Source organism: Macrotis lagotis, chromosome 4 (genome assembly GCF_037893015.1).
Source record: "Macrotis lagotis isolate mMagLag1 chromosome 4, bilby.v1.9.chrom.fasta, whole genome shotgun sequence".
In the NCBI taxonomy this organism is placed as follows: domain Eukaryota; kingdom Metazoa; phylum Chordata; class Mammalia; order Peramelemorphia; family Peramelidae; genus Macrotis; species Macrotis lagotis.
Genome location: NC_133661.1, coordinates 76,327,428 through 76,354,953, shown reverse-complemented (window position 1 = coordinate 76,354,953; position 27,526 = coordinate 76,327,428). Strand labels below are relative to the sequence as shown.

Genomic DNA, 27,526 nt, shown 5'->3' with positions numbered 1-27,526 from the left:
AACTTGTTTACTTAATTTTTTTCATGTTATCATATTAGAGTCCATGTCACCACTAATTTAGAGTAAAGATTTCCATGCCCCAGCCTCTGTGCACTCCCCTTCCCCAGACTCCCCCTCCCCTCCAACAGCTTTTCATCTGCCTCTTTAGCTCTGTGGCCTTCTCAACCAGCTGCCCTTAATCTCATTTTCCAGGTGCTAGATACTTTAAGACCCAAGACTTAGATATACGAACAAGGTTTTGGTTACACAAAGTTTTATGAAAAACAATTCAAGATGAATGATATCCCCATTCTAACTCTGAAAGATAGCCCTGAGGACTCAGTTTTAAACAGTAGAAAGTAGTGTTAGTAGCCATTTGGGTGCAGTGTAGCTCTGGGATTGGTTCTGGGGCTAGAGTTTATAGGATCATAGATATCGAGAGCTCAAGGGTCCTTAATCCAACCTTCTTATTTTACAGATAAGGAAACTAAGTCCCAGAGAATCTCAGTAATTTGTTTAAGATTATATGTATATATATATATATATATATATATATATATATATATATATGTATCAAAACTGGGATTTCAAAACAAATCCAACTCCCAACTCTGTGTTCTTTCCATGATACAAAACAGAAGAACCCTAGTCATGTTATGGAACATGGTGGGGGTGGAGTGGGAAGGGGAATGCAAGAGTTTTCAAATGTTACTAATTCTTGAGTTTATCCTCTATATCAGAATGGTTCTACATCTTAACTCCAGAACTGGATGGTTTTGTTTGAATAGATTTTATTGATCTCCAAGGGAATCCTTAACAGAGTAGTTGAGTTCTTACATTCTGATACTCTAACAAATCTGCGATTTTATTGGAATAGATAAACCTTTTACCAATGCATATTAACTAAAACCAATACTTACCATCTCTTATGAACTCTTGTCTGTATTTCCATAAATCCTCTAAAGAAAATCTACTCAACTTCCTGAAAGCCTTCTACTTCTTTTAATATCTCTAACAACAAACCTACCATTTTGGAAATTCACTTTTGTCTCTTTTTGCTACACCACTAGTCTATATCTTTTTCTAGTTAGACATATCCTTGATATTAACTTTTATATCATTACACATACATATCACTGATAACCTATATAGCCTGATTATAACCACAATTCATCTTTCTATTATCTTCTGGGTTTACTTGTGCTTTTTTATTCTTCTTAGATTGAGATATTCCATAATTCACAACCGTGTATCATCATTGGGGGAGTAATATGAAAGAGCTGGGCTTTTGTGGCAGAAAGCAATCTCTTATCTTTGAAAGCATAGCTTGATTTTCCAAATGTGACCGAGTTGGATTTGAGTATATATCACTACTGTCAGTTTCCTTCCATACACACACACACACACACACACACACACACACACACACACATGCATTTCTGATTCAAAAATCTGGTCTTATGAAAATTAGATAGGAAAAAATATTAATAGATATGAACATATCAAGCTCAGATAAAAATTAATTCACAAACACAGTTTACTGAATATTTTTTCTTCAGGTTTATTATTTGCACTGATGCTAATTCTCTTTATTTCTATCTTCTGTGCCTTGGTCATTGGACCCAGATGCTCTGGAGGAGAGAATGAGGCAGGAAAATTTGCCTCACTTAAATCCAACTCACTTTTAAATCATGACATCACCTTCCAGATGTTTTCAGAGCAATCTCAGAGCTGTAGTAGCTGCCCCACTGGGGACCCAACTGGCCAAGTCCAGTTGGGCAATGTAGCTCCTTCCTTCCTTCCTTCCTTCCTCCCTTCTCTCTCTCTCTCTCTCTCACATCTATCTATCTATCTGCATAGGGAATCATACTCTTACCTGTGAGTACTCTGCCCAAAGGAATATAAATTTTGATCGCTGAAACCTCACAGGTATCTTGGGGGTTAGTCTAGATTTCTAAGGACCATGCCTTAAACCCAAATCATTCCAGCTCTCATAGATTGCCCAACAGTGGGCAAGACTACTTTGTCATTGTTTGGGCTCTGAAAGTTCAGAGGGGAAATAGCAAAGATTTTGTTTTGACCTGAAACCTTGAAGGTCTTCCCTTCCCAGGCTGATTATTTTTTTTTGACTATGTAAAAGGCCATTCTTTGCCTCCTTTCTTACCTAGCCTTAATCACTGAATGGGTATTACCTCAGACAAACTGAGACTGGGGAAAGACCTTATCTTATTGCTCCACTACATCTTGAGCAATCTCCAGTCATCTATCTACATCTATATCTTGCCACTAGAGCAGAGGGCTCTAGAGGAGAGAAGGGGGCTGGTGACCTTGACACACTTAGATTCAATTCATTTGCAAGTTGTGATGTCATCTTCCTGATGTTATGATTCCTTTCTAGAATAAAGGACAAATAACAACAACATCATCTCTGTATCTGTATTCAAGATTGCTGTATTTCCTTTTGAGATTCTTGGTTTATCTTTTGAGATATCTTGGTGCATCTATGATCCTATAAACTCTAGCCCTAGAACCAATACAGACTTCCCAGAGCTACTCTGCACCCAAAGGCCTTGCCTTTTTGTTGTGTCAAGTATTTCTTTTTCCAGACTATAAGGAGAGTATAGGAGAGAATAACTAATTAGGAGTTGATGGAAAGATGACATTGGCTGAATCCTAGGTCCATTTAATGTGATTACTAACTCTTTTGTCCTCTCAACTTGCTGGTCAAACACTGACAGAGGGAAGAGAGAACACAATGTTGAGAATCATTAAAAAATTTAAAAACTCAGGATATCCAAAAGAATCCTGTTACATCTGATTAGGTAGTTACCTAATCAAAATCACTTATGTTTCTAACCCCGCCCCCCAGCAAAACCAGACCCTAAACCAATACTCTCCTATTTGCTAATTATTATCTCCAGGTCTAACAGACAGAAACATGATACCTAATAATGTCTTTCTTTAAAAAAAAAACATGCCATTCTAAAAGTCATTTTGGAGGCCCCATGAAACTTGTTTTATTCCTTATACAGAGACAGTTCAGTATAATGAAAATATCAGTGCATTTGGAGTAAGATGATGTGGGTTTGAAGCTCACCTCTGCCATGTAACAGTTGTAGGACCTTTAGGAAAGGAACTTTGCTTTATGCAACTTAGTTTCCTCTTAAATATAATGGGAATAAGGATACTACATGAGATAATGTAAGTACATTTCTTTCCCAGCTATAAAGTAATTATATAATCTATTATCACTATTATGGAGATGTCAGGCTGAGCAAGGGACAGATTCACAAACTCTTAGAACTGGAGTGAACATAAAGGATTTTTTTTTTTTAGATTTTTCAAGGCAATGTGGTTAAGTGGCTTGCCCAAGGCCACACAGCTACATAATTAAGTGTCTGAGGTGGGATTTGAACCCAGGTACTCCTGACTCCAAGGCCAGTGCTCTGTCCACTGCGCCACCTAGCCACCCCTAACATAAAAGATTCTTTAACCCAACCCCCTCAATATTGAAGATGAATAAATAGGTCCATAGAATTGAAATCATTTACTTGAGATCACAAGATTATAACTGAACTAGCCAGTAAGTTCAATAGACATTCTGCTTTTGCCTCAGAAGTGCTCCTTTGGTACCCAAGAGATTCAAAACTTTTTAAATGGTGTTCCTTTACTCCCTACTGTTCTCTGGGCAAACTTCTTCCTACTTAATAAGGAAACAGCCTAAATAGTAGAAACAATCTGGAACATGAGTTGGAAGATCTTAATTCTAGAGCAGGTTTTGTCACTTCCTTGCTGTGTGATAATGGGCAAGTCATTTTCTATCTCAAGGCTTTTGTTACTTCATCTGTAAAATTATGTTGGATTAGTCTTCAAAGTTTCTTTCTGTACTAGACTCTATAATTCTATGATTTTTTCCTATTTTGAGTAATATATATATACTTTTTCCTTCTCGCTATGGCACTAGATGGCACTCTTGTCCTATACATAAAGATCTGAAGTGACATATCACACTGAAGTTTTTTGAACATGGGGTTCTAAGATATGAACTGCTTTTGGCCTTACCTATAAATGAGCCACAATATCAATCAAAACCCTGAAATGTTCTTCCATGTTGTTGACTTGGCAAAGAATAGATCTGGAATTCTGCCTAATATTAAGAAATGTGTGAATATGCTGTGAAAAATCCTGCTGGAGGGATGTGGGTTTCCCATTCCTTATTTGTGCAGTTAGGAATGGGGAGCAGTGGCCTTGCTGCAGGTGTGGGGTGTTGGCTGCGCTCCCCAGTGCCTCAGCCAGCTTCAATTCTCCCAAGCACCGAGAGGAGCCTGGGTGTGCACCTGTTTGCACTTTACTGGCCTCTTGAAGCCAGAGCTGCCCCCTTGAGTCCCCCATCCTTGAGTTAGTAAGTTGGTATGTGCAGCTGCCCAGAGTTCCTTCAGGTCACTGGCAGGTTAAAGCAGGGGTGGGAGGCAGAGTAAGGTTTGTGGACAGAAGGGGTTTCATTCTTCTTTCCTTAGGGATGGTCTGTGCATCTGGTATAGGTTAAGGAGAGGAAGTTATTTTTAGATTTTGGGTGAGTGAGAGCTACCATAATAGGGAGACCATGACAGATACTATTGATTCTGGGATGGCCTCCATATTATAATCCTCCCATACTGGACTGGAGGGCCTATAAGTAACCTTTCAGGGGGTATTTCAACTTGTGTGAGGTCACATTCTAGCTTCTCATGGAGCTTAATTGGGTGTGTTTCTCTGGAAACTACAAGTCTTTCCTATACTGTGGGATTTACAGAAAGAGAGGAAAGAAGAAAGGATGGAGGGAGTGGAAGAGAACAGAAAGATTTATGTCTTCCCCCCATCTCTAAAGAAACTAAGACCACCCATTATCTTCCTTATCCTAGTTTTTTCCTGCCCCATTCTATCTTCAGAGGCCTCTAAGATGATAGTGTTTTAAATTTAGCTATTATAACATCATGCAGAAAAATAAGGAAACTTCCTTTAAAAACTGGTGGTATGGCCATGATTAGAGTGCATAACTCACCATATCAACCTTGTGTCATATAAAAAAAACTTGCATCATATAATAATAGAATGTTAAGAGATTTTGGAAAGGATCTTGTAAATCTAGCATGATTTCATTTTCCAGATAACAAAACTGGGTTTTAATAACAAGTTCCATGGAACTTGAGTTTGGTAAACCTGGGATTCCAATGAAGGCTTTGATCCTTCAATCCATACTCTCTTTACTACATCACAGTTCCCTCTTTTAGTTGCACTTAAGATTCAATTTTCTCACTTATAAAATGGAGTTTTCCCATGTTTGGGAAAGATATCTTACACACTTTATGGATTTATGAGAATGTTCTATGTAAACTTCGCAATGCTGGGCTCTCATTCCAGTATTTAGTGGTGAAGACTGAAGAAACTTAGGGAGAAGTTCCTAGATCATTTGTAGAGGTGGAAGGTGGTATCAAGAGGGATCATCCAATCCATTGTCCTAGGGGTCCCAAAGCAGGAGGAACAGGGCCTCCCTTCCCTGGACACTGTCATTGACCTTGCCATGAGCACATGGCCACCTCCATGAAGCTCCTTCAAAGGAGAGACTGTTCTCCTTTTGTCTTTGAGCCATTAATGCTTAGCATGGTTTTTGGCATATAACAGGTGCTTAATAAATAGTTGATTAATTTTAATGGAAAAATTTACAAAGATTGACTGACTTACAAATAAACTTGTATAAAACAGTCTTTTCAACCCAGACCTTCGCAAGCATCTTGCCCTTTTCCTGGTGCAACCACCTCCTCATCTGGAACCAGCAGAGTCTCCAGGTAAACTCAGCTCCTCTCTTCTGGGCTTTTGGAGATCTGGGACTGAGCTATCCATACTAGGGCAAGAGTGGGGGTGGGTAGCTGATCCTAGACTTTCACTATCTAACTGAATGTTCCGTAGGAATGCCAGTCTCCAATTCTTTCTCTGATAACTATACATTTATCATTGCTTCTGAAAAGGGTGTGATAATTGGTTGTCCTCTGGCTACCTTCATGGTCCCCTGGACTCCTTAGACAAAATTTCTTTCCTTGGCCACCATTCTTTTATGTGCTCTAGCTGTGTGACCTTGAGAAAATCACTTAACTCTGATTGTCTTGCATCCAGGGTCATCTCCAGTCATCCTGATTCATATCTGGCCCCTGGATCCATATGGCTCTGTAGGAGAAAGTGAGGCTGGTGACATAGCACCCCCTAACTAAAAAAACAATTCACTTGCTTTCCATGGCATCACACCCCCTGATGTCATGGTCTTCTTTCAGAACAAAGGACAATCATCATAATCATTCTCATGTGACATCTTCCATTATAATTTAAACTCTTCTTTCTTGTTTTTGCACTTATAATTCTAAAAACCTTGCACAATGCCTAGTCTTTAGTAGACACTTGATGCTTTTTTGATTCCTTCAAAGAAAGTAGCTTGTTAATGCTATCAAGCTTCCCCAGTTTATTAGCTTTTGTTTTGAAGAATGGTGAAAAGTCAATATTGCCTTTCATTTCTTTCACTCAGGTGTAAAGAACAAAATGTGCAAAGTTGGGGGTGTTGGGTATGGACAGAATTCTGGGCTTAGAATAAGCAGACTTAGCAGGTGACTAGGCTCCCCTGTGAACTCGGCCAAGTCACAGACACTCTCTAAAACCTTCAATTCTTTAGCTGTAAAATTGAGATAGTAAACCTGTACTATTTACTGCACACAAAACTTTGTATTAATTTATCTAAGCTTTTAATAATTGTTTTTCTGAGGCCTACATAATTTCTTAATTTAAATCTGACAAGGGGTAAGGATTAGAAGCAGAGCATAGGCAAAGAAAGTAAGACACAGAAAGAACAAATTGAATCTCTCCTTCTTGAATCTTTTCTTCTGTTTTCCTTGGGAATGAAGTCAGTCTCCAGGCTTGTTCAAACAAGTGAAAGAGAGGATGTTAAAATGGAAAATGGAAACTTTTGATTGTTTTATATAAAACCATTGCATCCAATATTAAAAGGAAAGCAAATTTCTTTGAGAAAAATCTCAACTCCAACATATATAAGGAACTGATTCAGTTTCATAAGAATAAAAACCATTATCCAATCAAGGAAAAGATCAAATGATAATGATAACAGCCAGCATTTTTAGAGTGCTTTCAAGTTTACAACATGCTTTACAAATATTTCATTTGTTCCTTATAATAAGTCTGGGAGATAGGTGCCTTTGTTTTATAGATGAAGAAACTGAAGCAAACAGTGATTTTTAAATGACTTACTCAGGATCACTTTGCTTTTAATTATGATACAAAGTTTACCTGTAGTAAATCCAGCTTATCAATAGATGTATAAAAATGCTCTAAATAAATAAAAGTTGAAAAAATGAAAATGAAAGATTCTATCTCTATCTCCTTAGATTAACAGTGCAGCAATCAATAAAGGTGAAGGATGCTATCCACTCCATGTCAGAGTTCATGGATTCAGGATGCTGAGTGAGATAGATATTTTTGGACATAACCAGTGTGAGAATTTGTTGTACTTGACTGTATATTTTACAGGGATTTTGTTTTTCTTTTTGACAATACAGAGGAATGTGGGAGGGTGAGAAAATAGATTTTATTAACTGGAAAAAAGTAATAAAAAGATAAAGTTAACTTAGTCTTTTCATATAAGGGTGACTTCTACCTGATGAGCACAGAAATTATTAGATGATAGTCCCAAAGGGCTGGTGCTATTAGGATTATTGGAAAGAAAACATTTTCTAGGAAGGAAAGAATAAAACATTAACTACTTACTATTTGGCAGGCACTATGTTAAAGCATTGGTTATATAAATACACGGGGTAGACCCTGGAGGACATTCATATGACCATGATCTTTGACTTATAAAAAGAGAGAACAAAGTGGAATATAATAAATGTGTATAATAAGAGTTTTATGAGATCAAGTCAATCAGTCAGGAAAGTTGAGGGAAGAGGTAGTGTTTGGATCTCAGCATGAATAAGTGATTGTGGTTGGGAGAGGTGGGAAGGCCTTCCAGGTATCAGGAATAGCAATAGCAAAGGTACTGAGACTGGAGAATGTGTGGAACTTAGTTGGGGGAGGGTAATTAGTTAAATTTGTCTAAAATATGCTTTACTATGGGAGATAAGACATTGGTTGTGGAAGCTCAGAGAGAAAATAGTTTGAAATTTATATACTTGGCAGCTACATTTTGGGGATGAACCTGGTAGTAAGACATTGTCCACATTGAAAGGGACCAAGAGGGATGGCAGCCAAGAGAAGCTGGTAAAATAATAGCTAACAAAATCTAATTCCTAATAGTGGATCATCAATGCTGTCTTGAATGCTCACTTCCCTCCCTCTTATTCTCCCCCTAACATGACTCAGGAAAAGGGAACTAACCATAGGCTTTAAGTTATTTTTGTAGTCAAGAAGATCGGATCCAATCTGAATTACTTGAACAAATATTTTTTAACTGTCTGCTCTGTTATAGGCAGAAATAGAAGCTCAGGGAGGACATGAAGGATTATTGGAACTCCTTCCATTCAGATTTCCAAGTAGTAATACTGTCCCCTTCCATGGTTCTTTAAACACGCTATGGAGCTCAGCCTGGGGTTCTAAGGAACAGGGAAGTATCACGAAATGACATATTTAGGTTTAACTTCTCCTGGTTCTAGCAGCCTATCCAGAAGTGGTTGGTTAGAAGTATAGTCCTGTTAAAATAACTCATAGTCCCTCAGGAAGTTTTGTGCATTTGCCATTGTCTCTCACAGCTTGTCTCAAACAAGAAAGAATGGAAGCCCAGGCTGGCTGCTTGTTGTGGGCTGCAGCCAGGAGGAAAGGCTGGCTCTAGGGATCAAGGAGGAGGAAAACTAGAGCCAAAGTGAACCCTCAGGAAGATAAGAGCTACTCTGGGTGGGCACAAGGAAAGGCAGTCTGTTGTGAAGAGGTTTTTAGAATGTGGGTCAATAAGCATTTATTAGACACTAACCTTGGGCCAGAAAATGTTCAAGTGTCTACTTTAAGACTTTAATCTGTCAATCTGCACATTAATAATTTGGGAATTTATTTGGTTAAGAGAACTTTTGGGGAGCTAAAGTTCTTTTCTTATATTGTCAAATACAGGTCCAATTGTTTTCCTTTAATGGACTCACCCCAGGCAGAATGGCTTCCTGCACGAATCCAGACTGAAATCTGGGAGAAATCAAAGGATTCAATCATCTGGGATGCTGTTCCAGGATTCTGGGGAGGGGACTGGAGAATCTGTCTAAGTAGGGTTTATAGGGAAAGGAAAAAAGCAATGTCTCTTCTTTGAAACCAGGAAAGCGAGGGGTAAATTTCTCCTTTGGGACATCCTCCATAAGGGCCCAAGTTTGGGATCTAAATGTGAACCTTAGAGAGATCAAAGAAAAGTTATCTAGTTGTGTGGGCATGAGGCAAAAATTCTTGCTATTTCCAAAGGACTGAATCATTTAGTTCTTTTTCTCCGGATGAAACACTCTTCTAGTCTGTTCTGTAGTATGAAACAGGGAGATTTGGTGTGTATAGCATTCTGTAAAACTGATTAAGAAGAACTATCATAAACTTGTCCCTAGACAATCACTGGAGAAAAGCATCTGTACTGCCAGTTATTGGGAATGGTAATGGTTTTGGCGTTGGAAAGAGGTTAAGTTTTCAGAAAAAGTTCTATAGAGATTTTAAAATCCCTCTTAAGTACTTACTTTGTCTTCATCTCAGCTGTTATGAAGTGAACTATATCTGATTAGAGCAACAAGGGCAAAAACTGTTAAGCTTTCCTCAAGTGTGAATAACTGAAAAAAAGTATGTATGATCTTTCATAATATGCAGCTAAATTTTTAATGTAGAAAGATAAGTGTAATTATAAAATTGTACATAATCAGTTACTTCTTTTTAGAAACCAGGGTTAAAAGAAACCTGGATCTCTGCAATTACAATTGTTATTTTCTCATTAACTGTTGGAAGAGTTGCTTCCCTATATATTTACTTGTTTTTTACTTCTCTCCTCCTCACGCTGCCTAACGACCCCTTCCTGGCTTCTGATACAGTCTAATAAGTAAGTTCTCCATCAGAACTCATTAATTACTTCCATAACATAACAGCAACTCTAAACTCAGTTGTTTCTTCATTTCTTTGGTCTCCTGTGTGGTCTTATCTGCTATCTGCTAAACCTTTGCAGAGACCCTAATCTATTTTAAAAAATGATTCAAATAATTCAACAGTACCTCTCCCCAATGCTGCAAATCACAAAGAACTCTATCCCTTTGGGGAAAGACTTAGTTTCCTAAAGATCTAGAACCTTTTCTTTCTGATTTTTTTTTGGTAAGGCAATGGGGTTAAGTGATTTGCCCAAAGTCACATAAAATAGCTAATTATTAAGTGTCTAAAGCCAGATTTGATCTTAGGTCCTCCTGACTCCAGGACTAGTGCTCGATCTACTTTGTTACCTAGCTGTCCTTCTTTCTGATATTTTTGCAATCATTAATAAAACAAAACACGGATAAAACAGGTCTCTTCATTTCTCTCAGAGTGAACACTATTGTTCCTGGGCTTTTTATCTGTCATCTCAAAAAACTTTGAAAAAGCATCAAAGAAAATATTGTAATGTTTCACATGTCCCATTCTTTCTCAGACATCATCAAAGAAACTGTCCTTTATTTGGGAAAGTTGAATAATAAATTAGGAATGGTTCTGTGAAATGTAGTTAATGACTTCTAAGTCAAAAATGATGGGGAAGGGATTGAAGAACTGTGTACCAAAAAAGAAAGGTTGAAGGAAATAAATAGGGATTATTTTAAAGGTGCTCAAATATTTAAGGAGTCTATATTGTCGGAATAGAAAAGGCAAATAGTTCAAGAGAAAGGATTTTTGGCTAAATATTAGAAGAAATTTTTTTTTAACAGTCAACTAAGAGTAGAATGGGTTGCTTTGTTGGAAAGCAAGATTCATGACACTGCAGGCAATTTCCAGGGATGCTATGGCAGAAGGGACTGCCACACATTGTGGGAAGTTCCATTAAAATATAATTTTTAAAACATTTCTTTAGTATAGGGAACTCCTTTTGATGAAAAAAATCTTGTGATAATGCAGGTTAAGACTTTTTCTTCAATTTCTAGTTTTGGGGAATTGTCTAGGGCACTAAGCACAAACAGTTTATTGGAGAAGCAAGCTTTGAATCCAGGCCTTCCTAACTGAAAGGTTGGATCTCTATGAGCTAGACTATCTAAATTTAATTTTTGTGATTCTAAAAGTCATTTTTCTATAATAATGTGACCTCTCTCTAGATTGCAAAGGTTGGATAAATATTTTTAAGAAAACGTAAAAACATTGAAATGATCCCAGGAGACCAGAGAGTCTTGATAAGTTTTCTATCTTTTAATTATATTTGCAAGAAGTTTTATTTAGTGTACATTAATAGTGGACAAAGGGCCTTGTTTTTCTATATCCAATCTTGTCAGAGCATAATCTGGTACTGCCATGTCAAAAAAAAAAAAAACCCAACACAGTACCCATCAGAAAGAAGCAGTTCACAAACCAAATAACCATACTCAATATCATGTAAGGTCTAGAGGCTTCTTCTAGTGAGAAGAGATCTTGAAATTTAATATTCCAAAAGAAGAAGACATAAGTATAATAACTTAACCCTGCTAAGCTGTGTGTAATCCTACAAGGAGAAAATGAACCTTTAATGAACTATAATACTTTTCAAGAATTTTTTTTCTTTTTTCTTTTTTTTAGGCTTTTGCAAGGCAATGGGGTTAAATGGCTTGCCTAAGGTCACACAGCTAGGTCATTATTAAACATCTGAGGTCGGATTTGAACTCAGGGACTTCTGACTCCAGGGCCGGTGCTCTATCCACTGCGCCAACTGGCTGCCCCAAGAATTTCTAATGCAAGGAGAAGGAACTTTAAAATGCTGACACAAAATTAAAAAAAAAATCAGAAAAGTAAATTTATTTGAACTGGAAAGGACTGTTTGATGATGAAGTACAAATGCTCCACTAAGGGGAGAAGAAACAATTGTCTTTTTAGAACTTTGTTGTCTTCAAAAGTTATTTATGGAGTTAAATAAGAAAAACAAGTCCTGGGAGGTGAATTGGTTCCATTTTCAGGGATTTAAGAATGGAAAGAGATGGAAGCTAAAAGGAATACACAAGTATTAAAAAAATAGAAAGGCATACTATTTGCTATTTCTCATAACTGATGTATATAAGAAAAGTATACAAACATGGAGAAAGAGTTGGGGGAAGCTGAAATATGAACTTAACTTTTAAGTGAACTAGGCAAGAAGTATATGAAACTAAACAGTGAAATAATCAGGGAGTATGGGAAGAGAAGGATAAAAAGAGGGACTATTATAAGGGAGGGTATAGCTATAAGAAAAACAAAATTTCTGTTCTTAAAGATAGGATTAAAGAGGAAGAAAAAAAGGATTTGAATCTAAGGAGGTACCTCAGATTATTTCTTAGATCATTGGGGAATGACTGAAAAAATTATATGTGAATGTAATGAAATATTTTTGAGTCATAAGAAAAAAAGATTCAAAGAATCTTGGGTGATATGAACAGATGCAATATGAAATGAGCAGAACCAGGAAAGTAATTTATATAAAGACAGAAGCTCTGTAAAGAAAAGCAATTTAAGAACTCTAATCAATGCAATGATCAGCCATGTTTCCAGAAGACTTGAGTTGAAGAAAAAAATGCGTGTATGTGAGTGATGTGTGATGTGTATATATCTGTATATATCTGTATACACACATATATGTGGTGATGAGACCCTGAATTAGTATAATAGTCATGTGAACAGAAAAAGAGAGGATAGATATGTGAGTTAGATTATACAAGTTTGGGGTGAAAAGGAGAGAACATTGTAAGTGAAAAAGAGATTGGGGTGAAAAGGAGAGAGTTCAAGATTGTAGATTTGGGTTACTGAAAGGATAGTAATAGCTGTAATAGAAGTAGAAAAGTTAGGAAGAGTGAAATTTTGGTGGAAAAAGTCTCTTTGGACATCTTGGGTTTGAGAACCAGGTCAAGAAATCTAAGTGGTAGAAAGTAATATGTGATCTCATTATTAGCTCTATGCAGGCAATTCCACATATATGTGTGGACATAGACATATGTATGCAAATATTTCTCTCTCTCTCTCTCTCTCTCTCTCTATATATATATATATATATATATATATATATATATATATATATATATGTATTTATGTGTGTGTGTGTGTGTGTGTAATAACCCTACGTTTAGTCTCAACTCTAGTCTTGTATTTCCAACTGTCTTTGAGCTGTCTCAAATTCAATATACCATAGGCAGCTTAAACTCAACATGTCTAAAATAGAGCTGCCCTCTTTCTAGTTTTTCTCTTATTGCCAAAGACACTCCAATAACAGGGGGTCACAAACTTGATGTCATCCTCTACTCCTCACACTACTTCTACATAGACAGTCTATTAACCAAATCTTGCCATTCTACTTTCACATCTCTTGCATATATCCCCTTTGCTCTCCTCAAATAGGTTCTATCTTGAAGTCACTACCTTCAGGTTCTCATCATCTCATACAGGACTGTTGCAGTAGTGATAGGGTTGGTCTCTCTGCCTCAAGTCTCTATTCCAATCCATCCTGCATGCAAATTCCAGAGTGACTCTTCTAAAGTGTGGGCCTAACCATGTTATCCCTTCCCTTAACCCCACTCGATAAACTCTATGGACCCCAGTTACCTATAGAATCAAATAGAAAATGTTCCTTTGGCATTTAAAATCCTTCACCATCTTGTGCTTCCTCACCTTTGCAGTATTCTTGCATATTACATCCCTCCCATATGTAGAGATGTACACTCCACAATCCAGCTATACTGACTTTCCTACTAGTCCACACTCCCTTCATTGACTTTCCCTTCTCCCTTGGCCTCCTGCTTCTTTCTAGACTCAGCTCAAGGATCATCTTCTGCCAGAAGCCTTTCTTTACCACTTCCACCCAGTGCCTTACCTTGTGGTTTACCTTCCATTTACACTGTATATATCTTATAGGAGCACAGCGATTTTTATATTATTTCTCCCATCAGAACATGAGCTTTTTGAGGAGAAAGACCATGTTTTTGCCTTTCTCTGTTTCCCCCAGTGCTTACATAGTAACTGGTACATGATAAACCCTTAATGTTTACTGCTGACTGACAAACTATACATTTTTAAAATATTTGATTTATTCAATAAACATTTTTTTATTCCTGGAACCTCTATCTATTTCTTTCTTTTTGCTCTTTCAGAGATGTCATCAATTGCAATGGAATCAGATACCATCTCTATAAAGATTACTTTTAGATCTATCTATCCAATCCCAGACTTCTTCCTGAATTTTAGTCACATATTACTATCTGCCACTAGATTTCTCAACCTGGAGGACCACTGGAATGTTGTTTGGGTGAAGACTAGCAAGGTGGCCAGTGTAGCTGGACTGTAGAGCAATGTAAAGTGTAAGAATACTAGAAAGTTGAGAAGGCACCAGATGGTGAAGCATTTTAAATGCCAAACAGAGCATTTTCTATTCAATCCTTTAGGTTACTGGGGTTCCCTGGAGTTTATCGAGTGGGGTTGGGGGAAGGGATAACATGGTTAGGCCCACACTTTAGAAAAGTCACTCTGGAATTTGCATGCAGAATGGATTGGAATAGAGACTTGAAGCAGAGATTGCTATTGCAGTAGTCCTATATGAGATGATGAGAACCTGAAGGTAGTAACTTCAAGATAGAACCTATTTGAGGAGAGCAAAGGGGATATATACAAGAGATGCTGTGAAGGTAGAATGGCAAGATTTGGTTAACAAATTGTATATGTAGAGGTAGTGTGAGGAGTAGAGAATGTCATCAAGGTTGCGACCCTCTGTTATTGGAGTGTCTTTGACAATAAAAGAAAAACTAGAAAGAGGTCAGGGTTTAGGGAATCATGATTTCTATTTTAGACATGTTGAGTTTAAGCTACTTATGGTATATTGAATTTGAGACAGTTCAAAGAGAGTTGGAAATATAAGAATGGAATTCAGAGAAAAAGTAGGGCTATTATACATAGACCCCCCCCAACCAACATATATATATATATATATATATATATATATATATATATATATATATATATATATATGTGTGTGTGTATACTTCAGAAACATAGACATACATATGTGTTTGTATACACATATATGTGGAATTACTTGCATAGAGCTAATAATGAGATCACTAAGTGACAATATAGAGGAGAACCCAAAAAAAAGACTAAGATAGGGCCTTGAGGGAACCTCTGCTTAGTGGGAATGATGTGGGTGAAGATTCAACAAAGGAAACTGAGATGTCAAGGAAAGACTAGAAGAACCAAGAGACAGTAATGTCAGTCTGCTCAAAAGGGGGCAATGGATGTTGGAAGCTAGGCTGCATGAAGTCAGTAATTAAAGATTAGGAGAAATTTTGATGTGAAGAATCTTGACTCTCAAGAATTGAAAAATGTATCTTAGGAATTTTAAATTGAGATTTGTTGTCATCAAGATATAAGATTCTGAAGGATCCTCTAATCTCTAAAAATGTGAAAATCTATAAACCAAGAAGAGAATCCTCTTTTTTATTTTACATTTTGTCCACTTACAGACATGGGAATTTGGAGATAGTTCAGTGAAGAGCCAAAGTAGGGTCAGAAATTAGAATTTATGAAGAAAATTAAAGGAAATTAGCTATAAGAGAACATTGCAGAGTGACTGAATAACTGTCTTTACATATATGAAGGATTACAGTAGAAGGACTATTGAACAGTTTTTCATCACTACTCATGTTAGAATAAGAGGAAATGAACTTAAATTGTAGGTAGAAGGAATTTCAATTACATGTCAGATCAAGTTTTCAGAAATTACTAAAGTTATTACCAACTCAGCTTATGGAATCTTCTTTCCCAGAGGTCTTTAAAAGTAAGATAGATAGCCTTCTGTCCAGATGGTTGAGCTGTAGCCTGTCTGAAGATAGGGGAATGGACTACATGACCTTGAAAGGTTATTCCTTCCTTTTTTTGTGCATCTGCTGATTCCCTTAGGTCAGACAGTCAAAATGGAATAACCAAAGTGATGAAAGTTGTTTCCTTCTTTTCTAATTTTCTGGATTGTTTTTCCTGCCATTGGAATTGGAAGGGACATAGAGAAAAGAACACTGGGGGTTGACAGAGCACCTGTTCTTAGTACATACTTTTACTTTTCCCCGAGGAAGGTTCTCATTTCTATCTTTTTCTTCCCCTGAAGCAAGTTGGTTGTCTTAAATGATACAACTTCTACTTCATGTTTTATCTTGAGAAAGGGTTGTTTAAAGATACTAGGGATGATAATTATCTAGAAGGAATTCATTCCTATTGGGATGGTATTTGTTGATGTCTACTCATATGAGGAAAAGGAAATTGGCATTTGGATTATTAATAAAGTGGGGTTGATTTTCTCTTAGAGATGAGAGTTGCTTTGAATAAATACATATTAGATGATTAATGTAGGATTATACAAATTAGGGAAAAGGACTTTTCTGTAGCTCTTTTCCCAACAAGTGATCTGTTGAGAGAGGCCAAGGAAGAAGAGTGACTCTGGGCAACCAGAAATTTAGATAAGGAAAGACTCTCTGAGAGTGTTTGGCTTTTCATTTCCTAACAATTTCATGTGCTGTCTTAGTGTGGCAAAATAAGGCTGCAACAAAGTTAACTACACCTAATGCTGGCTTTTAGGGGCAAATATCTGGGGTCAAGTAATATTAGTAGAGGCAGCCCAACAGAGTCTAAATTATACCAAATCTGGAGGTTGAGAATCTGAGATTAAATCTTGTTACTACTCCTTACAAGTTACATGATCTTGAGAAAGCATTTAAAATCTGTGAACTATGGATTAGTGATCTGTAAAATGAAGGACTAGATCAGATGAATGGTCACTAAATTGTCTATCTAGCTCTCCTTAGGTGAATGGAGAAATAGACTATCTCTTATCACGAAATTTAGCTTCTTATTGGCAAAGAATCTCTTTGATAGCACTGTTGGCAGATAATCATTCCATTTCTATTTCTTCTGAAAGTCTTCTTTGTTATTGGGGTGAATTCTGCTTCTCTAAATCCTTTACTTCTAGCCTAGTCCTTTTCTATGTATGAGCCCTCCATATCTCCAAAGTAAGCTAGTATTTCTCTCCTTAGCTGACTGTTTCTTAGCTAAACAAATCTAATTCTCTCAGTGGTTCTTCACAGGACATGATTTCCAGACTTTTCCACCATCTTGGCCAATGTCTTCTGGACAAGTTCCAGTTTATCATAGCACTGTTGCTTTGCTTCCTTTAGAAAACTGAGTCCTCAGATTAATTGAATTTTCATAATCAAAATTTTTCTTGAAAGTTGAATCGTTTTCTGTAGTTTGGGGAAGTGGGTCTTGTGATGGTATCCCTTTGTCTTGAGAGATCTATTCTCTCGATGGTTCAGCCAGTGTAATGTTTTGGGGTGAAAATTATTATAAACCTGGACAGCTATTCCTTAGCTTAGCAGGTGCAAGTTTGCTTATTATATGAAACCTAGTATACCTTAAAGTCAAAACCCCAGAGAGTCTTAAAGATCTCCAGATTTCATTTCATGAATCCCAATATTCTGTTAGAACTCTGTGGAGTTCCCAAGTTCTTCTCTGTATTTTCAGTGAAAGAACACCAGTATCTCCTTAATTTTTAGGTCATAGCATGAAATGACCAATTTTATAGCTGTAGAAAAGAAAGGCTAGTAGTAATTTCGGGGCAATTTACTTACCATCTATATATTCTGTTCCTGATGTCTCAATGGGTGTTAATACTGACCATGCTTCGGTCTTCTTCATAGGGCCCTTGACTCCCTGTTTATAGCTAAGGGCTGTAAGGGTTCACATGGCTCACAAAATGAATACAACAGAATCTGGCCCCAGAAGGTACATAAAAGAGTGAGAGACACACCACAGGACTGAAATAATTTCCTAGCCTTTTCTTTCAAATTTCCTTTTGTTCTACTATGCCCAGGTCCACACCCTTCTTGTGAAACTTCTCATCACAGGATGACCCATTTTTCTTGTTTAGGTCTTACTGAGCAGGCTTAGTTTGCTAGGTGATAGGCATTTCTGTGATATGATCTCTTCCTGGGCCCTGACATTCTTGATTAGCATGACATAAACTTGAATAAAAGACTATTAAGAAGTCAACTTGTCCAGTCATTTCATTTTATAGATCAGTAAATTGAGGGCCAGGAACCCAAAATCACACAGTTAACTGATGACATATGTGGGACAAGAAACTAGGTCTTCTGATTCCCAATTTAGTGTTGTTTCTACTATATCATACATACATATCATACAATTAACAACAGAGGGTATTGCCAAGTATATCTTTATGGAAAAGAAATCTTTTCCTGTACCTCTTTCATTTTTTAAGGTTTTGCAAGGCAATGGGTTAAGTGACTTGCCCAAGGTCACACAACTAGGTAATTAGTGTCTGAGGCTAGATTCGAACTCAGGTCCCCTGACTCCAGGGCTGGTGCTCTAATCACTGTGCTACCTAGCTGCCCCCTCTATTTGAAATTTTTAAGTAAACTTGTTACTATGACAGTTTGGGAAGCAGAAGAAGGAGTTACCAAAATTGCTGATTTAAGAAGTTAACAGGATGCATTTTAGCTACTAGAAAACTATAGGTAAAATTAGACAACTTTCACAAAGCAAACTGGGTTGGTTTTCCTCAGGCTGAACAGGCCACTGCTGGTTTTCCCAAATGAGTTCATACCTTCTTTAGTCTTTCCTGGGATCTCTTTAAAATTTCTGAAGCGTTTCCCCCCTGCCCTTAACAGCCCTGGAAACGAGATGGCAAAATTATTCCTATCCCTATTTTACAAATAAAGAAAGTAGAGAGAGAGACCCAACTGGCCTCTCTAATGAGGACTCAAACCTGCATCTTCTGACTCTGCAATCCATGTTCTTTCCATGGTACCATTGGATTTTCACAAGTGACTTTGTCTTTTAGATATTGAATCTCACTGGTAAGTCTACTTTTAGGGTTAGTTTTGTTTTGGGATAGTGGTAGAGATCAGGGCTAAAATGTCAATCCTACTACAATGCTGGGTCCTTACTCAAAAGGACTGCTATAGGATTGTGTTGGTGGGAGGGCATCACATTAAATGACAGTGCAAAGGAAACTAGTTATGGACTTCTAGTCCTATAAAGGCCAGCAATGACTTGTCAGAGGCTTCCAGTAATATCAAAATAAGGCTCTTGACACTAATGCACTATTGAAGGAGTTGTAAATTGATCCAACCATTTTGGAGAGCAGTTTGGAACTATGCCCATAAAGTTGTGTATATGTCATAAAGTTGTGTATAATATCCTTTGATCCAGATCATAGGTCTGTATCCCAAAGAAAGCCTGTCCTGAGAAAAGGTCCACATGTAAAAAAATATTTAAAGCAGCTTTTTCATAGTGGTAAAGAATTGGAAATTGAGGGGATACCCATTGATTGAGCAATGACTGAAAAAATTGTGGTACATGAATTTGATGGAATACCATTGTTCCATTTGAAATCATGAGAAGGCAAATTGTAGAAAAACCTGGAAAGACTCGCATGAACTGATGCTGAGTGAACTGAGCAGAACCAGAAGAACGATGTACACACTAACAGCCCCACTGTATAATGAATTACTATGACAGTCTTAGCTCTTTTTTTTAGGTTTTTTTTGCAAGGCAAATGGGGTTAAGTGGCTTGCCCAAGGCCACACAGCTAGGTAATTATTAAGTGTCTGCCAGGGCTGGTGCTTTATCCATTACGCCACCTAGCTGCCCCTTTAGCTCTTCTTAATAGAATCATCAGAGACAATTCTAAAAGATTTGTGATGGAAAAATCTATATTTTCTTTCACATGTAATTGTAAATAAAATTTTAATTAAAAAATGAGGCTCTTGGACTGGATGAAAGCAAGTAGGTTTGGCAGAGCAGAAACAGTATTGGCAATAATTAATAACACCCGGGATGGCCAAAAGAAGAGGATATAGATGAATGCTAGGCAGGCAGAGAGTGAACCAGGATGTTATCATCATCATCTAGCTTTGTGTGGTTTTTAGATTACAAAGTTATTTCACATTTATGACCACATTTGATTCTTACGATAATCCTGTGAAGGAGGTTGAGCAGTTTGTTGTCTCCATTTCAGAAATGAGGCTAATGAGACCAGGGATTATGAGTCACTGAACATGACATAGTCAGAAGATATTGGAGTTAGACACAGATTTTCTGGGTCCCCTAACTATTTCTTTCTGAGTTCTTTCCAGTATAGCATACTAACTTTTCAGTAATTATTTTGTAACTTAAGTACCCCTTATGGTGCCTGGTAAACAGTAAGTACTTCAAAAATAATCATTGTGATTGATAGGAAAGAAGAGGAAAGGAGCATTTAGTACCCTGAAATATGCTTGAGTGTTGTACATATGATTGAGAAGACAGAAGAATAGAATACATGAAAGTATAACCAACAGACAAATGGTCAGAAGAGAATGGACATTACATTAAGACCAAGTCTGACCCAATGGGGGCAAAGTTGTCTTGGTAAGCAGTTTCCATAAGTCAATCCTTTTTTATGCAGTTGGAAACCAAATGCCAGCTCCCATTGAACAATTACTGCACAAATGTTTGTGGGCAGTTGTGGGTGTGCAAACCACCTGCTCCAAGTTTACAGCTTTGTTAAACTTGGTAAACATTAGGAATGGAATGGAAACGCCTCTCCGGTCTGTGCAGGGCCTGTGCTCCTTCCTTTTGAGGCCTTATTCTTTAGATGCTTCGATTTCCCCATGGCCAGGCCTCCCATCTCTCCAGCCGGGGTGCTTTCTGCTGGTAGAGGCCAAGAGCTGCCAAAGCTCTATGTCGGAAGTTTAAGATTCTTTGGGGCTTGGTGTAGGATTAAGCCTTGCAGTAGCAGCACCATTTTCCTGAGCTATTTTAGAACACTTGAATTTCTTATGTACATGCTATGGGGATCAGGGCCACCTTCCACTAAAAAGAGTTCACTCACTTTGACTGGAGCCCGTCCTGCCCATAGGGCTGCAGGAGATACTGGTGAACAATCTTGTCCCTGAGTGTTCCCGCCAGTTTGATTTTCTTTCTTGATCGATGCAGGTTGATAATGTATAGTGTAATGGACCCACGGACGTAGTTATGGCTAGGATCCAGGAAGACAGAAGGGAGAAGATTAAAACACAGATGTCATTGAGGTGCTCCCCACTTTCCATGATGTAGAGACAGATTTCAAGAAAGCTAGAGACTTTTTTTAAAAATCAAAGAATTTTTTTTAAAACTTCAAACTGGGAAGAATACTGACTTGGGAATGTAATAACTTGGGTTCTAGCTATACTCTTATCATTAATCTTGGGCAAATAACATCAGCTCTCCTGGTTTCAGTGCCTACTTCTAGAGCATTAAGGAATTGATTTAGATTTTTTTTAGGATTTCATTTAATATTTTATGATGCTAAGAAGTTGCAGAGTAAAGTGTCAGACTACTTATGGTCCTTGACTACAGGATACTTTTCGAGACAAAAAGGGTTTATCTTTTTTGCTGACTCCAGAAACTTGCTTCTTTCCCCCACTTCCTTACTTATTACTATTTGTTACTATTTTAAATTACTATTGCAATACACTATACTATTCCATTACACTATACATATATTACTAGACTTCACTCATCAGCTTATCTTCAACTGATTTTTATTCTTAAAATTGCCCTCCATAATCTCACAGTTTGTTTCTACAGGAAAAAGAAAGCAAACAAAAAACTTAAATCTCATAAAAGCCTTTTGATTTTTGTTTTTCCTAAACACTTTCTTTGTCAATTAAGTCACCCTACTGATCTGAGAGGGAATGGTGGAGATTCATTCTGTCTGCTTTTCTATATCAAAGAGACTTCTATCAAGTTGTGAACTGCTCAAGTGAAGAACCCCATTTTTATTTAAATTATTCAGAGCTCCTCAACACAGTGCTTCCACCTATCATCTAAAGGCTAGATAAAAGACCACAATATTAATGTTTGGATAAAGTATTTTAGCAGATGTCTTTCCATTGACTTATCTGGATTATTGCACACTGTTACATGACTTAGGGAATCTTTCTCTCTTGAATCATGGATGATAAAAAATGTATTGTGGGCCATATACAAATCATATACATGATTTTATGTAAAGCATTTAACTTATCCTCATCTAACATAAAGAACAAGGTACATGAAAGTTAATTTAGTAACAAAATCAATTTAAAAAGTAATTTCGTAAAAAGTAAATTCTGTATTGTGGCCAATTAAAGAAAAGGGACCAAAAAGGAGAGAGATTTGCAAGGAAAGGAAAAAGATGAAAAAAGAAGAATAGTAATAGAGAGTAGCAAGAGACTTGGGGAAGGAAAGGGAAGATATATGAGAGAGGGAAGAAATCTTGAGAGTAGTGTTAAGGGATTTGGAATCCTAGAAGCACTGTATTTCTATACATAAGAGACATAGAACTTGGGCTGATACTACCATGACAGGATAGTAAACACTTTTTTTGGGGGGGTGAGATATACTTTTTTATTGGGGTTAATAAAGTGAATAGAAATTGGTAAACAAGTTGATGAACAACTCGAAAGCACAAAACCACAATTTTCCACAAGAATGGGCCGAAGTGAAAGCTCCAAAGGGGAAAGAGCAAGGACAACTATATCCCCAAGTACTCAGTAAACTCTCTTAAAAAATACACGTTGTTGGAGCTGTTGAAGGAATATGGATGGCATAGGGAAGGCAACTGATATTACTAAAAGGTAATTTCAGCATTACACAAGACATTTTAGAAATCTTATTTTACTGATAAGGAAACTTGAAGTCCAAAGAAGAAAAATGACTTTTTTGAGAAGTGAACTTTGTTGTTGTTGTTGAATTGTTATGTCAGACTCTTTGAAACCCTATTTGGAATTTCCTTAGCAAAGTGGTTGGTAATTTCCTTCTCTAGCTCATTTTTCAGATGAGGAAACTGAGGCAAACAGGGTTAAGTGACTTGCCCAGGGTCACAAAGCTAATATATAAGGTCAGATTTGAATTCAGGAAAATGAGCCTTCCTGACCGCAAATCTGGCATTCAGAGCACTATGGTGCTGTCTAGCTGCCCCCAGACAGAAACCGTGTACTCAGATGGAAAAGTAGCTGCACCCAGACAGAACTGAGATTTGAAACCATGTTCTCTGATGCCAACCTAGCTGCACCCAGACAACTGAGATTTGAAACTGTGTGCTCTGTTGCCAACCTAGCTGCCCCCAGACAGAAATGAGACTTGAAACCATGTACTCTGATGCCAAGCTCAATGTTTTTTCTAATATAATACATCTTATGACCAGTAGTGCTATCTTCTTCACACAAGAAAAAACAGTGCATTCTTGGATCATGGATGGAGAACTATTAGGAAATTTGAGATCATCCATTTTAATCCCCCTGGTTCTCCAGATGAATAAACCTCAACTTAGAGGGGCCACATCATGGGGGCAATAAATAGCAGAGCAAAGGATTTGAATCTGGCTCCTCTGATTCCAAATCCCTAACTCTTCCTACTGCACCATTACTAGATGTAGAGAAGGCTTGGTTTAGATGAATGCCAAGACTGGGGATTCCATTTAGTTATGGTAAAAAAGAAACTTAGCATGTGAGCAAAAGAAGGAAATATTGGATCAGTGGATACCCTTTTAAGCCAAGACTAGAGTAATTCTCTTTTTTGATTGTCACCAGACTCCTCTTTCACATTTTAGTAGAGAAGGAGAAAGTGATTTGATTGCATTTACTAGTTATCCCCTATGGAAATGGAACAGAATGAGTCCAAAGGGGAATGGTGGGATCAGAGGAAGTGGTGGGTGGGAGGGAAACCTGAAGTCACTGCACAGTAATAGGGAAATCTGCCTTGTCAAGCTGCTTGGCAGGTTTCCTATTCCTTTCCCATAAGTTTTCTCTGGAGGCTAAGCCCTTGCAGAAAGCCGGTCCAGGTGGCAATGTATAGAACATGTTTCACAGTCTGTACCTTAGACAGAAAGGACTGGTATTCAAAGTTGGCCCATCTACCCATCTCCTTGAATTTTTTTTTGCCAGCAGTTAGGAAAAAGTTCTGAGGGTACTATAAGAGTTGACTGCCTAGCTTCCAAGGCATCTTCATGGTTTTGTGAACGTGTCCCAAGTAAACAATGTAGAGAAACAGATTTCCCCAGAATATTTGTTCTCTGAACCCCGAAATAAATCTTTGAAGGACTATTGTTCTTCTAGGGGATGGAGCTAGTTGGTCTCCCCTTGACCTTTTGTCCTCTTATTTTTAAAATCATCTGCTGATCCTTAATTATTTTAGCTAATAAAACTTCCTGGGAGAAGTGGTCTGTGTTGAATTTCCTCCGCCTCTGCCTCATTCACGGTGGGACATTTTCACCAGAAGAGAATCTCAATATCTGGAGTTCATCTTGTCTGGCCACTCTTTCCCTGCCTGACGTTTCCCCTGTGTTGCCATGGGTGGGAGTGGGAATTGAGGCCACGGATGGAAGACTGGGATTGAAATATCCTGTGTAGAGGAGGTGGAGGACATCAGGTGGGATAAAGCACCAGATGACCTCCAGATACCAAACAGTCTTTGTGCAAAGGCCTCCCACCAGGCTGCAAAGACTGGGAGGGGGAAATGGAGGAAGGTGCTTGGGGAGCAATGGACAAGTCCATTGTTAGGTCAACCTCCCTGAAATCTAGGTTTGTCCATTGTCTCCAAGTGTATTTCAAACTTTTTTTGGTAAGAGTCAGGCCATGTTTTGCCAAACATTTTTTCCTCTTAATTTTGAAGCCCCTGTGTATTTTAAGGGAAATTTAATCCACATGTTTCTGATTCATTTACACTTAACTCATCAAAATATTGTTTTGTAAGAGGCATTTGATGTCCAAGAAGCCTCAGGAACCCTTTTTTATGAGGCTTTTTTTTCCTTCTGAGAAACAGGAAGTCATATTTTGCCAAGAATAAACGAACTTGAACCCCAAAAGATTTGAGTTTGCTTCAAATTCTACTAAGTTCCAGTCAATTCTGAACTTGGCTAAGCACCTTTTTTCCTCCCTAGAAATATACAGTATCTAAAAAAGATGGTTTGTACTCAGAGGTTTTCTAGTCAAAACTCGCTTGTTCCTGCCATAAGAGGAACTTGGGAGGGAACTGTCACCCTCCCAGATTTCTGGCTAATTTAACCAAATAGCAAGATGCAGAGAAGCACCTGTCTGGGTCAGGGCAGGACTCGAGTAAGTCAAAAGGAAGAAATTTTAAATAGCTCTAAGTTCAGCAATGGAACAAGAAAGATGCCTTCTTTACACAGGAAGTGTTCGCACATAGGTCAGATGTCCCTATGCCCAGGGGTCTGCAGAAGGGATTCAATTGGGAATTTAGATTAGATAATCTCTGTGGTCTCTTATAACCCTAATGAATACTTTTCTTTTCAAATGAAGATGACTGCAGATCTACTATCATGAAGTAGCTTCTTTTATGTGATTTGGCTAATATGGCTTATCGATGTTCAGGCCCTCTTAAGCCAAAGATTAAACACTTTGAATGTACAGGTACAGTCTCTACTCATGGAATTCAATTTAATTAGGTTTGGCTGAAATGTGGAGTACATAATTTGGATTAATATGAAATAAAGTTGAAATGTTATGTTAAGATTCATATTGTGGAGGGCATTAAATGCCCGGCCAATTTCTTTCCTTTTCTTTTTAAAAAAGACATTAGAGGTGCTGATGGTTAATAGAAGATTGACCCGGCCATATCTCTGCCGTAGAAAATTACCTTGGCAACTGTGTAGAGGATGGATTGCAGAAAGGAGAGACTGAAAGTAAGGAGACCATGTAGGAAGTTCTTATAATAGTCTAAGCAAAAGATAGTGAGGATCTGAAATAGGTTGTATGAGTAGAAGTAAAGTGCAGGAGATTCTGGGAAGTCTTCTGGCTGTAGAGTTTGTGTGTAAGTAAAGAATCAAGGATGATTCCAAGCTGGTGAATGGGCAGTTGGTCAAGCCTTTAACAGAACTGGGGAAGTTCGACAGAAAGGAATGCTAATTAGCTCCCATCAGGTGTCATCAGACCATACACAAAATAACTGAACTATTAGTTTTCTTGTGAATGTGTCTCCTTCAATGACAACGAAGAAGTCCTTTATAATTCTGGGGTAGGGGAAGGGGAAGATGTTCCTTAGAGTTTTTATTAAGATTGTGTGGACAATCTTGTTAAGGTAAGAGAAAAAATAAATATGTGGGGGGGTGTTGATATTTAAACATCACAGTGGCAGTTTCTGCAAAAAAAGGGTTTAGGTGGATGACTGGGGAAGTTGGATTTTTTATTTCTTAGGATAATAAAAATACAGCTTGTTTATCCAGAACCTGTTTCTAAAGAATTCTCAACATTCTTGGAAGAGTGTAAATGGAGAAATAAGATTTTTCCAATACTAGTGAAGGCAAGTGTTTATTTAACATTATAGAGTGTGGAAGTCCAACATGTGGCTCCTGGGACAGATTTAGTTTGACTTACTTCAGGTTATAGCAACTTTAGACTTCTAACCATCCCCTTTCACTTAATTAGCTAGAGCATATGCCCTGGTACGTCAGGAGCTCCTAGCTGTAGTTTTTCTATTATTACTGTCTACCTGACTGCAGCCAGGTGTCATGCTAGTTAGTAAATAGAAAAACCATCATGCAGCCCCACCCATATAGCTTTCTGACTAGATGGCCCACAAGGAAAGAGACCTGGACATCCTTGCCTTTGCTGATGGCAGCACCTAGGTCCTAGTTTAGGCTCTGGCACATCTTCATCCAGTGTGATCTTGGGTAGACCTGCTAGACCTCATCAGCATCTGTGTCCTAGGCCCATCACCTTCTGAAGCCCAGTGACTGAACTCATGAAGTGCAGAGGAGACTGAAGACACAGCTGCAGACTAACACTAGTTAACAATGACACTCCTTTACTAAGTGCTTATCGATTGCAAGGTCAGAACATCTGTGTAAGTGGACTTCCCCAAGCTTTCACTAAATAAAGATGCAAGCCCTATGCTTGGCTTGTAGGGCCCCTACTCTGGGTTCAACACTTTAAGCTCACTTTCAGCTTTTACACTCACACTGCCCTCTCATAAAGCAAATGTAGCACTCTCTTGCTCATACCTTTGCTCTCCTTCCCTATCTCTGTCCAATTGCCCTTTAAGGTCCAGTTTAAATACTACCTTCTTTTTTAATTCTTTTCCTGTTTCTCTAATTGGAAGGAACTTCTTTCTCATCTTATTTTACAGATTTATTGATCTATTTATTCATTATAGACATTCATTAATGCCATCTGCACTTATTATATTCTAATCATTCTATTTTATTTATATGTATATCTATCTTTTTTTCTTACAATTCCTTATATCCATCTCCTTGAGGACAGAAATTAAGTTGTATTTCTATCTTCAGAGTTTATCACATAGCAGATGCTTAAAA

General features: G+C 37.7%; 1 protein-coding gene across 1 annotated transcript in view; it reads right to left on the bottom strand.

Moving 5' to 3' along the window:
- The window catches only part of HPSE2 (heparanase 2 (inactive)), a 740,263-nt gene that overhangs the window by 12,546 nt on the left and 700,191 nt on the right, over positions 1-27,526 (bottom strand). The window contains exon 11 of the mRNA XM_074233180.1: positions 21,062-21,208. Coding sequence (XP_074089281.1) covers positions 21,062-21,208 — 147 coding nt within the window. The remainder of the gene's footprint in view (positions 1-21,061; positions 21,209-27,526) is intronic.